Source organism: Amyelois transitella, chromosome 23, assembly GCF_032362555.1.
Source record: "Amyelois transitella isolate CPQ chromosome 23, ilAmyTran1.1, whole genome shotgun sequence".
Taxonomy (NCBI): Eukaryota; Metazoa; Arthropoda; class Insecta; order Lepidoptera; family Pyralidae; genus Amyelois; species Amyelois transitella.
The window spans coordinates 2,841,308-2,856,737 of NC_083526.1; the positions used below are offsets into that span (position 1 = coordinate 2,841,308).

At 32.6% G+C, this 15,430-nt stretch overlaps 4 protein-coding genes across 4 annotated transcripts in view; 3 read left to right on the plus strand and 1 right to left on the minus strand.

The window, feature by feature from the left end:
• Positions 1-837: 837 nt before the first annotated feature.
• On the plus strand, positions 838-2,391 carry LOC106130780 (zinc finger protein 93). The gene has a single exon (XM_013329706.2). It carries the CDS (start codon positions 977-979, stop codon positions 2,015-2,017), a length of 1,041 nt encoding a protein of 346 aa, XP_013185160.2. The 5' UTR covers positions 838-976; the 3' UTR covers positions 2,018-2,391.
• Positions 2,392-3,406: 1,015 nt separating this feature from the next.
• LOC106130631 (gastrula zinc finger protein XlCGF17.1-like) lies at positions 3,407-4,477 on the plus strand. Its single transcript, XM_060950887.1, has one exon. It carries the CDS (start codon positions 3,407-3,409, stop codon positions 4,475-4,477), a length of 1,071 nt encoding a protein of 356 aa, XP_060806870.1.
• Positions 4,478-4,707: 230 nt separating this feature from the next.
• On the minus strand, positions 4,708-7,374 carry LOC106130781 (transmembrane protein 80). The gene is made up of 2 exons (XM_013329707.2): positions 7,021-7,374; positions 4,708-6,674 (listed from the first exon to the last, which is right to left on the minus strand). The coding sequence occupies exons 1-2, from the start codon at positions 7,256-7,258 to the stop codon at positions 6,481-6,483; spliced, it is 432 nt and encodes a 143-aa protein (XP_013185161.1). The 5' UTR covers positions 7,259-7,374; the 3' UTR covers positions 4,708-6,480.
• A 910-nt stretch (positions 7,375-8,284) lies between these two features.
• Positions 8,285-15,430, plus strand: part of LOC106130760 (equilibrative nucleoside transporter 1) — a 32,161-nt gene continuing 25,015 nt past the window's right edge. Inside the window, exons 1-2 of the mRNA XM_013329683.2 lie at positions 8,285-8,442; positions 12,486-12,634. Coding sequence (XP_013185137.1) covers positions 12,556-12,634 — 79 coding nt within the window. The 5' untranslated portion in view covers positions 8,285-8,442; positions 12,486-12,555. The remainder of the gene's footprint in view (positions 8,443-12,485; positions 12,635-15,430) is intronic.

The window sequence follows — 15,430 nt, forward strand, 5'->3', positions numbered from 1 at the left end:
CGGTTTTGAAACTGCTCAATCCTTCAAAGTGCACTGTCGAACACATGGCGAGGTGAATTACAAATGCATGCTTTGTCGAAAGTGGAGCATCCATCAGGGATTACTCAGCCTTCATGTAAGAACTAATACAGGGGATTACAATGATAAATGGGAACAACGATCCACCCGTTTTTTGACTAAAAATATGAATAGACATTTAGGTACAACTGATTTTAAAATGCGTCACTTTAAAAAACGTTAGGGAATAAACTTTGTACCTAAATCATTTTAGAGTTCAGAACAATAAACTTTGCAAATCATTTGAAAGTTCAGGATTGTGTGTGTCTGTTTTTAGGATGAAAATAATAAGGTCTTCAATTGGAAAAAACAAAATTTACATAATTTTCATACGGCAGATTGAACATTATACCTAAATGTGGGGTAGCCAAAATAAGCGAAAAAATATTAAAAAGATTCTCAACGCTCAGCCGGTGTTTTACTTGTTTCAAAGTAGAATAATCAAATTTATAATTTTTATCAGTATGCCCGGGGATTCGCTCACGAGGAATAAGAATCTCTACCTATCTATCTACCTATGTTTGCATTTATTGTTATTAAAAATGGAAAAATTTAGTAACTAGCCTCTCTTTATCATTACATAGAAGTAGAAGAAAGTGTAAAATAGTTTTAATAATCGTATAGTGATTATATCCTCTTGACAGATATTAAAATGTTTTTTTACAAACTAAAAACTTTTGTAAAGCTCAAGGGTACGTTACCCTTGAGCTTTACATTGCCTATCCAAACCCGAAAAAAAACAACTGTCAATGTCAACTTTTATTAGAGAAGTCAATCAATATAGAAATTTAGAAAAATTGTTTTGATTGATTGTGGAATTGTTTTAATTCTTTATACCTAGATAGTAAAATAAAAATTGTAGACTACAAATATCAAGAAGTATTTATGGCTTGTTATCACGAAGGAACAAGACGTGAGAATGGTGACTGCATATTACATGATACAAATGGCGAAAAACAAAACAAACACATCAATATATGAATATTACGGGGATTTTCTCAAATATTCAACTACAATCAAGGATATGCACACCAAATGCCGCGTTTGCTTGAAATTAGGGACCGTACCTATATTTGAAGAAACTTCAGAGATTTCCGAAGCCTTACAATGCTTCGGAGACATTAAAGTAAGTCAAGATGATGACCTCCCAAAACTGCTGTGTGAGACTTGTAGCGAGTTCGTTAAAGTTGCAATATTATTCAAAAACTCCGCAAAACGTTCTGATGAAATACTACGCAAATCTATCAAAGAAGAACAAAGAGATTCCGACCATGATTACGACGACAAAAATATTAGCTTCGAAACGAAAATATCCGAAGATTTACCTAACAAAGAGTTGGAAGCTAGTGATGACACAAAAACTAGCAAGAAAAAGGTGAAAGCTGCAGTCAAAGTAACATGCCACATCTGTAGTAAAGTTATAAACCAGTCATATTACAAAGAGCACATAACTATGCACGATCCAAATCATAAAAAATATGTTTGCGACATATGCGGCAAATCGTTCCGCTTGCGATGTGCCTATCACAACCACAGTCTGAGGCACAGTGAGGATTTCCCTTATAAGTGCAATATGTGTCCATATAAAGGGAGATATAAGGAGCTATTAAAAACTCACATGAAAACACATACTGGTGACTACAGGTATATGTGCACAGAATGCCCAGCTAGATTTTTATTTAAGAGTAATTTGAACAGTCACATGTTAAAACACAAGGAACCACAGTTCAAATGTGATTCTTGTAAGAGAGCATTCCGTACTAAGCTTTTGTTGGAGCGGCATTTTGAAGCAGACCATTTGGGAATCAAAAGTCATCTATGCAACATTTGTGGGAAAGCATTTGGTTACAGGAACGCTATGATGAAACATCAAAGACATGTCCATAAAAGAGAGAAATTCTTAAATGGGCGAATGCCAGCATATTTAGTGGCGCAGAATGAAGATGGTATTACTAAATAATAAAAAGGATCTGATTATGGAAATCTAACTTTAGGAATTAGGTTTCTCCATACATTAAGGAGAAAATGCTGTTTACCAATAATATAAAAACAAAAACATATTTATCTAAAGAAGAACTGATTTTTTTAAGTTTAAATTATAATTATTTGTTAATTTAATTTATTTAAAAGTAACAGGGCAAGCAACACCTCTGACTTGAACAATCATCAGTGATGTTAGTCTTGTGTATAAAAGAATACTTAAAATATTTAAATTATGTTAACAGTATAACCTAAAATTTTATTTACATTTTAACATACCTATTTATTTAAGTCATAAATGAATTATATTATTATTTACTATTTATTTAAGTCATGAATGAAGTAATAAATGATCTCAATGAAAACATTGAATTTTTATTTATAAAGAAGCTATATCTAGCTTAGGTTTATAATATCTAGTCTCCTAGAATAATAATGTTAAAAGTTTCCAAGGCAGGTTTTTTTCTCTGAATGTTAGGTCACCTAAAATACCATTACTTTTTCTTTCACAAGGCTATAAGTATCTATATTACTGTATATGTTACCTAGCAACGACAGATAGCTTTTTCTTTGTTTTGACGTAACGCGCAGCTTTCGCGCATTTAGTATCCCACCCACACTTACGCAGTACTATCATGCACAAAAGTGATACCATCCCCTTATAAATCTGAGTTCAGATAACATAATAGTATTTTTAAATAATCATAAGATAGAAAGATAACTTTTGCTATGCTCGAGGATATGAACTATAATAAGGAGCTCTTCCTTGTTCGAAGTACGGACGAGCACGAAGAAGGCACGTTAAAAACTTTCCCCGATTTGCAGTCCTTAATAATACCTACCCACCAACCAACATTGCGCCCGCTTGTTAGGCGACAGTCCATTCTCTCGTTTTCCTCTATAGTAATGGCCAGTACTTACCTACCTCAGCAGTGATGACATTTAATGGCTGTAAACATGACATCCTCATCAATGATAACCGATACTGGCCAGAGGCATTGTTTTATAGTGTCTAATATAAGATATAAGGCATACAAAGATAATTCAAAACGGGCCAAACATATTAACTTGCGGTGCTCCATAATGTACAATACAATAGCTTTGTAACGGTTCAATCTTCAGTGCATTAGCATTAAGTACATAATAAATTTGTGGGTATCGATTTTTTTTACAATTCTAATGAGACTGGCTGCTATACAAATACCTACTTATAATTAACTCCAACCAAGTTTTGTTTGCGTCTGTACTTGCGTCGATATGCCTTAAAGTTTACTTTAGTCGCGCATCTAATATTTTTGTGGATAAAATATTTATTTTATTTGTTCCTAATATTAAATTTCTCAATAGTTACTAATGTCAATTAATGATTATGGCTTCGGCATATTTTAAGGTGAAAATGTTACGAAAGAAGAAAAAGAAGATCGCTGAATCGAAAAAGCAAACAACTGCTACAGCTGAAAACACCTGTCGAATTTGTTTAAAAGAAGGTAAAATACCGATTTATACAGACAATGGCCCTTCGGATGTGTCCGAAGCTATTAGAACTTTTGGCGATATTCAAATAAGTGAAAACGATGAGTTTCCTAAATATCTATGTGAGCAATGCCAATCGCTTCTACAAGGTGCAATATCATTTCGAAAATCTGCAAAAAACGCTGATTCGGTACTTCGTCAAGGTTTTTTAGATCCACCCGATCTACGAGCTGAGTCCGAAGTGAGTGATATATCTAATGAAAACATTTTGAATGATGACAATATTTTAAAAAAGTATAATTGCAAATTGTGTAAATTAGAGTTTGAAACACGGAATGAGTTAACGATTCACAAGAGTTCAAAGCAGCACAAACGAGTACGAATCCAATGTCAAATTTGTTACAGATTATTCACTGCCACATTGTTTAATAGGCACTTGCTCAGGCACCAGACTGCGACGCATTTGGTTTGCGATGTCTGCGGTAAGCTTTACCGGAAAGATAATTTAGTCCGGCACTTGCAGTTACACTCTTACGAACTCCCATTCAAATGCCAGGTGTGTCCGTACAGGGGAAGGTTTTTGGAGTCCTTGAAAATACACAGAAGGACACATACAGGTGATAAACCATTTAGTTGTGATAAGTGCGACCTTCGGTTTTTAACCAGAAGTAATTTGAATAGACATTTATTGACCCATAAGAAGGAGAAACCACATAAATGTGTCGAATGTGGACGAAGTTTTTATACCAAACGTGACTTGGATGTACATTTTAAGGCTGATCACGCAGGGATTAAAGATTTTGGATGTAAAATGTGTAGGAACAAGTATGGCACAAAGAAAGCGCTAATGAGGCACGAATTGACGGTGCACAAAAGAAATAAAATGGCAAAAGGACGAATGCCGCTATATTTGCAGGCTGAATACAAGAATTCCAATGACGACCTTTATTATAATAAAATAACATAAGGCGAAGCCCTGTAAGGATGTTTTTACGAAGCTCATAAAATTAAATTTAGCGTAGAGCACTAAGTGCCACTTTAAAATCAAACTAAAGTCTGCCTTATATCGAAGAAGGAAGGATAAATAACAATACTTTAACTTACATCATGTGACCACGGTCGTGCCAACCCGGTCAAAATTTTAGGAAAAAAACGGTACTCGCGTAAGGATAAACTTTCTCCTTCCTTCTTCAAGAATAATAACGCTAACGAGATAAATCAAATACTTAGTTTCAACTGTAAATATTTATATTGATGCACAAATTACAACATACGTACATTTTAATAGTAAAGAAGTTACTTATAACTAAATTGAAGACACAATAATGGCGAGGAATACTTCGAGTAAGTATATTGTTTGATTATGAAGTGCGAATTTGATATTAAAATGATTATAATTTGACTAGAAAGTTGTTGTAAAATACAAATATATTAAGATCCTTTAAAATGACTAGTTTTGTTACTTTTCTGAATATGTTAAAGAATAAGAATCAATAAAAAAGGAATCTTCCTGCAATATTCGAAACATAAAACAATCTTATCCTATCTTAGCAAACATTTTGTAAGTGATTTTACTACGACAGGAACCATCAGTTCTGATCTAGGCAATATCTTCAACATGAGCTTGGCCTTTCTTTCGAATAGCTACCCTCCAAATATTAAAATAAACTTACTTAGATAAAAATTATATCAGAACCTCTTAATTGTCTTGAGATTAATTACTCATCCACGCCGTCGTCTCCGCAGTACCTGACCAAAAACAATCTATCGCCGACTGCATGCTTTCATTTTTACATATCGGAATAATAAATAAATGAATATATTCCGAAATGCTTGCACCATAGGCTTGGACCTTTTGACAATGTATAAATTAGCACACATTTTTTCCGCCGTACGACATGTTTGCCATACGGCGAAGAAAAGATGAGGTCTAAAAATATTATTTAAAAGGTTCTGATAAAATAATGTTTACGATAAAAGCTTCTACAGTACATACAATGGAAGATATAGATTGATTATTTTTGTATAAATACATATAAATAAAGGCCACATTATCACTTGTGTTACACATGGGCTGGATTTTACTATATTGGACTTCTAATATCGCCGATTATATATATTATATATAAATATATAATTTACAAATGTATGATATCTTAATGTTTTTTAATTAAAACTTGGTAAAATGAATTCTCAGCATTGTTACGCACATCAGTATACAACAAGGTGAAAGAATTAAATTTATGAAAATATTTATAATGATTATAATAAATACTAGGTAAATACCACTTTTGGAGACTGTTCAAAAGTATAAAATAGATTTTTATAGTTATAATACTTTGTTGTGACTTGGTTGTACATTTACTCCCCTAAATTCTTTATGTCAAATATGCAGAAAAACTGCACTATGAAAATATGTTCATAATAAAATTCATTTGTGCCAATTATGTATAAGTTTCACATATTTCAGTGATAACACACATATTTGTATAATTGCTTATTTAAATATTTTAATATGCTTACATATAATAGTAAAATGTAACATACATGTGAATAAAAACTTTAATAAATAGTGCCATTTTAATAAAAAGTTAAAATGGCAAAAATGTGAATGTTATTTTAATTTTGTTGTTTGAAAACTAAGATAAAAAATCCATAGTACTGGTAAATGTATTGTTGCTACTGATATTAAATTTTGAGTTTAATTCATTTTGATGACTAATAATTACCACTATTATTCATTAAAATGATTAAATATCATCTGAATCTTAGTTTAGCTTTCAAATAATGAAAGCTTTGCAAATAAGAGTTCTAAGAGTACAAAGTTTAAAAAGGTAACTAAAAATTCTGATTTCTTTGAGACATAGAAAACATAGAGTTGTATAAATAATTATGGCAATCTTCAAATACTTTTGAAATAGGAACAATTTTAAAAAGCATACCACTTGACGCCACATTTTTTTTTTCATTTCAAGCATATGATGGTCCCTTGCACATTGTGACTACAAACATGGATGCAAATACCAACTCCAACGACTGTATGGCAAGCATGAGAGTGCACCAAATGTACTCAATACGAAGAACCACCACCTGCCAGATCAGGAGGTACAGAACGCCGAGTATTGAAGGAATTGTCAGCACCACAGATATTAACACTGGTGCATCTGTAACATAAGTTATAAATATTAGAATGCAACTGGTTTTAAAAATATGAATAAAAGAAAATTAAATAAACAACTAATGAACTTAAGATTTTTTTTTGTGCAGTCAAAAGATTATTAAGTATAATTGTAATAAAATTATCAGAATAATATATTACCCAAAATTTTAAATGTTATGAGTAGTTATGACTAGTATGACTATGTATGTCATACTAGTCATAACTTTACTTTGTGAGACCACTGTTATGTTTCCATGTAGAGTCATCATTGGTTTTACTTAAAAACTATATTTACTTTTAGGTTTTACCTCAGGATTTTACACTAGATTCTATTACAGAGAAGACCATACCTTTCTCACTTAAACTGCCCCTGCGACCCAGTATAAGTCGAGCCGCTTCAACGACGAAGAGCCCTAACAAAACACCATAGTCTTGCCCGATTTTCGTAGGATCCTTTTGTACTTCGTAAACACTTGTTATGATAGCTGATTTCAGAACTAATGTGCCAAGTTCACAAGTGGCAAAGAGACCGAAATAAAATGAATTTATATACATCAGTATTTCATATGCTAAGCTCGCGTTAACCATGATACCAGTTAATAATGGTTATTATTGATTGAGAAAGAAATTGAAATTATGAAAATAGTTACAAAAAAAAATACTACAGAAAAATTAAGTTTTAAAAATAGAATAAATAAAGCAACAAGAAAAGCAAGACAAGAATAAAAAAAAGAGTGTTACCGACTCTGAATCCTTGATTTTGAAATGGAGTAGATCTGCCTTGATAAGATCACACACATGTTTACATACACACCATAAAATCACACTTCTTTTTCGGAAGGATAGGAAGAGATGCACTTTGCTTTTACCATTTGCCACGATTCTTGAACACTTCTTTCGCTTCAGCAACATTTTTAATTCATCATACGAACTTAGGGTACTCTTATCAAGGTTCATTTGTCTAGGCCTTTTTACTAAGCATGCTTAATATTCTTCCGTTTTCTATTACATCGGATGATCAAAGATATACACTTTTATAAATGACGTAAAAATGTGTATCATCAAATATCCTTTGGCCGTATATAGACCAATAAAATATCACGCACAGTCCAAACTTCTAGGACCAGTGATTTGAAAAGTATGTCCCATAAACTGCTACAACCGAATAATTTTTATTAAACTTAGGTCTACATTAAAAAACTAGAGTTGGCAACTCTAAAGTTTTGACGTTGGACTTCACATTACAGGATGGATGACAATGACTTAAGTACGTACTTTAAAATATGGCAAAGAGGGTTTGATTTTAATTTAAATTATCTCGTATTTCTCGGATGGCATCGTATTTAATGTACAATATCATTTTTACTTACATTAACGGTAACGTTAAGGCAAGGCACGTGCCGGCAGTTCTGGCACTGTTATGTACGTAATCCGCACTGCGGGTCGGCCTTTTTCTAGTTAAATTCAAACAAATTTTCTTTGAATTTTACATTTACATTCTGATCTGGACTTTGGATTGGAATTTTCACATAATTTTGCACAAATTTGCACATAGTGTGTCTCCAAAAAATAAATCATTAATTTTCTTTTTTACATCAGACAACACCAAACGAGTGCAATGAACGCAGGCGAACGGGGTGGTCGTGTTGCCTGTTTTTATTTTAACTGTAATATTATAGTGCAGTTAGTATGAACATAAAGTTTAATAATATTTTTTAGTGACTAAATATTGTGTTCGTAGAAAATAAACAGATTTTTGTACCTATGTTTTGGTAAGATATATGATTTTCATGTCTGCAGTAACCATGCGCTTCTGTCACGTTTTAATGTTCAGTTTGGTATTTTCTCGTAGGCGTTTAATTTTTTTGTCAATGCCTTTTAAAACTTTTAGAAGGGCTTTTTGTCGTTATTGAATATATAATACTGTTATTTGAGCTTAGATAACTGCTGACCCCTGTTACTAGTACCGGAAACCGGGAAAAAATTTTTTTCTTCTTTATGGCAGGCCTGTTACAGGAATGCAGTTCTAGTGACCCGTATCTTTTTTGATTGACTGTCTACAACAAAATCGTTCGCTATATAAAGTTCATTGACTGCTCAAGCTTTTCTAGTTGTTACTTTGTTGATCTATTTTGTTTTTGTCATAAGAAATCAGAATGGCTAAAACTCTCATAAGACTATAAAAGTTGTAATGACTACTATTGGCCTGTGTGGTCCAGTTGTCGGATCAGTTTACGGATCATGCCTCTGAATCTCATGGTCCTGACCAGGTTAGATCCCAGGTCAGGTCATGATGGAAAAAATATTTTTTACTGATAGCCTGGGTTTTTGATGTACTTATATCAATTTAAGTATTTATTTTTTAAAAATTGTTTAGTATTGTTAATTTCGAATTACTTGAAATCAGTCTTAAATATAAGGGACTAGCTCAATCTGTGTCAATTAATAAATATTTATTTATTTTACTAGAGAGTACACTATCATTGTAAAGCTTTACACACACTGTCATCACTGGCATCTCCAAGAGGTACCTACTTATAATACTAACCAGAATTTCCAAATATTATTTTTACCTGAATACATATTGACTGTGTATGTACTTTCCTTACAAACAAAATAATTTTAATTACAAGTATATTAAAAATATACCTACCACAAATTTAAGGTAAATTTACTTATAATCACAAATAACAAAGTTATTATATTCCCGAAATACAGCACACATTTTATAATCCTATTATTACAAGTGTGAAACTATGCATGTTAATAATAATAACAGAGGAAACCTTCCTAAACATCAAAATAACAACTCAATGAACTACTTACTTTACTTTACTTAAGTACTAAGAACTTTATACACCTTGTAGCAGCATTAATTTAATATAAGACCAATGGGATGACTTTAAAATAATTAACTTGGTTGACAAGTTATTAAATTAATAACTAGTCAAAATTCTGGGAAAGAAAAATCGTTTTAATGGAACTGCCATGGAGAAGTGATTCACAAACTCAACCCAAAATTATGTTTTGGGTGTCATAACCCCTTTCCATCAAGTGGGCCATTGCTGAACCAGTTTATCTAATTAGTATTACACCTTATAAAATAATTGTAATCATTACTCTTATAACATAACTACATTGCTTGCTCCAATCTATTTGAATTGTAGTCACTCTGTGGACTTTAATTCAATAAACAATATGATAGGGCCTGAAATATGTGCTCTATTTAATGTAATTGATACTCGGCTCATGCCTGTTTGTGAGATAAGAAATTATTGCTGGGTGGTCATTACAAGATAAATAATCACTGAACTCTGATTGGCTGTTTTTAAATTAGAAGGGTCAGATTTGTCTTTGTGTTATATGCTACTTCTACATTTTGCCATACATGTGTATAAGGCAACTCTTATTTAATCATACTTAGTCTCACCAATTAAAACAAGAAAAATTTATTTATTGTTTCTTTTTTTAATCTCTATTCTATTATAAACCCTATCTGCTGAGCGTGGCCTATCAGTCTTTCAAGACTGCTGGCTCTGTCTATCCCGCAAGGGATAAAGACGTGGTCATATGATGATATGATATGAATATTTAGTAAAGTTATAAAGGGTTCAAATAAATATTATTACCTAGATAGATAGGTACCCTTTTTTGCTAAATAAATGAGTAAGGTACAGAAATAATTTAATAATCAACTAAATACTTCTAAACCTGCCAGTTGCGAACTATGTAAGTGTATATAATTGAATTTTAAAATTGTACGAGGATACGAAAATGTAAGCCAGGAAAATATATTTAAAAGCTAAAACGCAACAGCACTTGAGTTTCGTTTAAAAGATGGCTGAGTGGAGTAGAAGGCTGATATTGTGTGTGAGCTCTTGAAAGGGCTCGTACGACGCGAATTTAATTTCAACAGCCGAGAAATGTGTTGAGGAGAAGGCATTTTTCACTGAGGAGAAAATAGATTTAAAAGGATGTTTGAAAGGAGACTTAATTTAATTTTCGATATCAAACAACATTACTGTTTTAGGTATCTACGAGGTTTGCACGGCAGATTTAAAGGTCATTTTAAGTCATCCTCAATCGTAGGTCATCCTCATTTTTAGGTTTCGTGGTCAATAGTTAGTTCACAATGTCTATAATCAGTTCGCAGATAAGGTCAGAGATTCTAAAGTAGAGATGCAAATATTAGTTAAATAAAATTGTTACATAATTACATATCATGACCAATAAACAAGGTAGTATAACAATATATAACGCACATCTGTAATTGTAAGCCTCCTAAGCACATGTAATGTTACATTACGTGAAAAAATATCTAATCTAAAAAGGGCGATAAAAAATTAGGGCAAATGTATGTATGTAACAACTAACAATCGCGTTGGGCAAGTTTGTCAAATATTTTCTATAGCAAGTTACAAAACAAATTGATTGGTTAGCGACAGAACGTAGGTAAGTATTAGGAAATGTAAAAATTAAGTATTGTCCAAAAAAAAAAGAAAGTTTGTTACATTTTTACGATGCAATAATTACCTACTAGTAAAAAGTCTATCCCCATTCAAAGTTTAAAACTGTGAAGTCAAACATTTTTTAAAAACAAATGGTTCCGTTAGTTTTAACTTCAAACGAAAATTGGTTTGTCATAGGTCAAGTATTTAAAAGCTTCTGCTAAAATAAAATCTATAAAAATGTGACCATACTAATAACAAAAACGCAAAAGTTTTAATGATGTGTGTGTGTTTGTCACGGAAAAGCGACTGAACGGATTATCATGACACTGCAATAATAGCTTACTGATTGAAAAACCATAATAAGATAAAATTTATAGAGACAAAAGTCGCGGGTAACAGTTGTACAAGCGTCGCGTCGTTCTCTCCATCCAAGCACTATAATAAAATCATGATTAACCTCCACAATTGACAGTGACCAATCATTTCCATGTCTCGTTAATCATCATATTTTATGATATTACCACAGAATTATATTACGTTTCATTCAGCATGCTAGTTTTGTGCAAGTCAGTATAAATAGATCAATCAATAAGTGTATTTTAACTTTGTATTTAGTTTTGGAATCGATTCCAATATGGTTGTGCACGAATATTATAAAAGTTACTTTTCCTGCGGGTTTCGCTTCAGTGGGAATTCTATTAGAATAGAATAAAATAGATTTATTTTCAAAATTGGATACAAGGTTGATACCTTGTTTCCAATTTTTTCTTATTGACGTTAAATCACTTAAATCTAATTATAACTACTATCGCTTCCAAAGCGCATGTGTAGAAGAAGCGGCGGAACAAACTACATTGCAGCATTTTCATCGGGCGTCAATTTACAAATATAGATCTCTTAAATCTAAATCGTGGACGAATGCAATAAAAACTGATAAAAAAGAACTAATTATGTCAATACGAATATTTCGTCATTATCATCGTATTGATATTATAATTGAGAAGTTTTTAAGGATGTGTGGATGTGTGTGTGTGTTTGTTTTCATGCTAATATGCTTAATTTACATGAAACTTTACATTAATTAATTAGCATTGGACATTGGAATAACATTAATAATTTTTTTGTAACAGATTTAAGGCGTATAAATTTTTACATTTATTACTCCCATATTCCCAGTTCCAGTTTTAAAAGTGTTATTTTTTAGGGGTTTACAAAGATATTTTATATCTAGCTCGCTAACCGCAGCTTTAAATGTAGAATTCCATCGCCTCCATCTCAGCTGACCATTTTGTAGACTTTTTTTTTAAATTGCTACTCACTGTTAACTCATTAGCCGGCACCTCACACTATCCATTTTCCCACAGAGCGCTGCACCGCACAGATGCCAGAATCAAGTTTATGATAGAGAGCCAGCAGAGCTGAGAAGCTAAGACCATGGCTTTGAGAGGGGAAGGTGAGAGTCTGCTCAGACCTGAGCAGAACGCTGTCGTGATGCCGCAGAACAGGGGAGCTGGTAAGTTTAATGACCTTTAAAGATAGCCAACTCATTTAAGTATTTTAACCTATTAGGTAAAATAGATTATTAAAATGTGTGGATTTCTCATCTTTGCATGTTCCAAATTGTGCGTTACTGCACCAGATATGAAATTACTAGAGTACGCCCGCGTAAACCAAAAAATCCCATAAATCTCCGATCTCCTGGGAATTTCGTTGAATCCTCTCTTAGACATTTGACCATATAAAGAACCTGGAACTACTACATGCCAAATTTAAATATATATATGACTAGCATATGTATATATCTATTAAAAATACTGCATTAAAATCCGTTGTGTAGTTTTAAAGATCTAAGTACTTACATACTTAATATAATATAACATATACAAACATACTGACATTGGGACAGACGCGGGAAGCGATTTTGCTCTATTATGTGTACCTAATGATCATGTGATAGTAAATAGATATATAATAACGATTTTATGTATGTTTATATATACACACGTGCTAATATCTAATGTTATTATCTGCCTTGGTAACAGTCGTTTAAGTTTTATCTTTATGACTACACTTATAAAGCGATTGGACCTACTATATTTTGGTGGCCAATGATAAGGAGCGTATTTCTGAATAGTCATTAAAATTATATCATAATCATTTCAGAATCATAATTTTGTAACAAAAATATCTATAAAGGTGAGATTTAGGTTCTTATTAGTTTTTTGGTATCTCGTTTGTTATTTCTTTTCTATTTTAGAAATTTATTAGCGCAATGCTTAGACATTCAATCGACTAATTTTATACTTTTTCCGTCTATAGTATAGGGTATCCGTACTCATATTTTGCGTGTGTTATTTATTAGAATCATGATCTCATCTTTTCACAGATTTTTGCGTCAATAATCCTCCTCACCTTGCATTGAAGCGATGTAAATGACATCATTACAATCTTGATGCTTTTAAACTTATAGAATTTAGATATATTTTGTTATCCAATTGAATACAATATTTTTTTTTTTTTACAAATTACACAGATTGAGTTGGCCTCGAAGTAAGTTCAAGACTTGTGTTACGAGATACTAACTCAACGATACTATATTTTATAATAAATACTTATATAGATAAACATCCAAGGCCAATCAGGGAAAGTTCGCGTCTCATCATGCCCTGAACGGGATTCGAACCTGGGACCTCCGGTGACACAGACAAGCGCACTACCGCTGCGCCACAGAGGCCATATTATTTCTTCATCTCATTATTGATCTCATACTTAGCTTTTTGCTTCAAATTCTTGGTTCTGTTAAGTCGTCAAACTCTTAAGGACTTAATTTCAAATGTCTTAAAAAAGAGATGTTAGGAGTACCCGTAATCGTAGAAAATGGATACCAACATGAAAAGAATAATAAGTGTGAAGGAAGCGGTAGAGGAGGAAATAGAAATCCATCGCTTACCCCAATGGACCGGCATGATGGTTTGTATGTATGTATCTGTAAAATGTTCGCGACGCAGTATATACCTATGTAGTTACTACAGAACAGGCAGCCTACCTTTTCTTTTGCATCGGACGTCAGTCTTTTGTTAATGGTATACCTGCAAAACCCCCTTTACAAATTAGGAACACCATTTGCTATGGTGACTGTACATTGAGGATATAAATCGTGATTAAACCAGCACGTATAAATGTCTAAACTCTTAATAAAATATTTGACGAAACGCAAATATGTATTTGCGTCGGTATATTATTTTTCATGGCCTTAAAATTGCGATAACGATTAAAATTATGTTAACTAAGTATATCGCTATCAGCCGAATATTTGCGGAATGCAAAACACGTGCTACCTTATCGTCATCTACAAATAAAGAGAGGTTAACTAGGTTGTTTTGTCATCTTCATCAATGTAACCTAATTTTGATAGTTATTTTTCGTTAACTTAACGATTGGGCAAATAATATAATCATTTTCTTATTCTCAGTGTTTCCACTTCAGCATATTATGAATTATATGCTTTACATATTGCTATTACAAGAGATTAATTACACGACCTTCACTTCTGCTAAAAAAGCGTTTTCCAAAAAAAATTGTTTAGGGAAACCATTCTAGACGCAATTTCAGCAGTGAACGAACATAATACAAAAAAAAACTAACTTCAATAACTAATACTTTACCAAGTTTATTACTGACTATAACGTGGTCAGCACGTTCACCCGTTTCTAAAATTCGCATTTCAACAATTAATACTTCGCCAAGATTTTTACTGAGACTATAATGTGGTCTTGTTCAAATTCCGTTCCGGAATAGTGTCAGAATCTGATAGTCTTGCACTAATTCTCGCTCCGTATGAATACCGTACCGTACCGTAAAAGACTTGAGCACTGTATAGTCTTGTTCTTTAATAAGCTAGAACACAGCTTCAATACAATACTTGACAAAAATAACAATAAGAAGAACGAAACGGAAAATAATGCTACCAACCGTGCCAAAAAAATAATCCATACAAATACTCAACTGTCGTTCAAACATTTGAGAAGGGATGTGGGGATGAGTCTTGATTTCTTGCAGAGCACGCAAATTATTTTTGACTTTACGAGTAGTTCAGAAAAGGTTTCTAATTATAAGTATGTTGGGTTGCTTTTTTGATCGTATTGCATCATCAGCTTCAAGCTCGCTAAAGGTCATTGAAAGTGATACCTCTTAGTAAACAGATTTTCCAGATATTACACGGCTGGATGCCTGCGGCCCCAATTCGCCTAGGTAATTTTAGCAAGTGCTTTTTGTATATCAGTCGTCTTTTCACACATTGACAGTAGAC

What these genes read in the sequence shown, in the direction of transcription:
- LOC106130780 (XM_013329706.2), top strand. Translation starts at nt 977, where the DNA reads ATGGTGACTGCATATTACATGATACAAATGGCGAAAAACAAAACAAAC.
- LOC106130631 (XM_060950887.1), top strand. Translation starts at nt 3,407, where the DNA reads ATGGCTTCGGCATATTTTAAGGTGAAAATGTTACGAAAGAAGAAAAAG.
- LOC106130781 (XM_013329707.2), bottom strand. Translation starts at nt 7,258, where the DNA reads ATGGTTAACGCGAGCTTAGCATATGAAATACTGATGTATATAAATTCA. An exon ending in GGGCAGTTTAAGTGAGAAAG is followed by an intron (nt 6,675 to 7,020) that starts GTATGGTCTTCT and finishes CTTATGTTACAG; the next exon opens with ATGCACCAGTGTTAATATCT.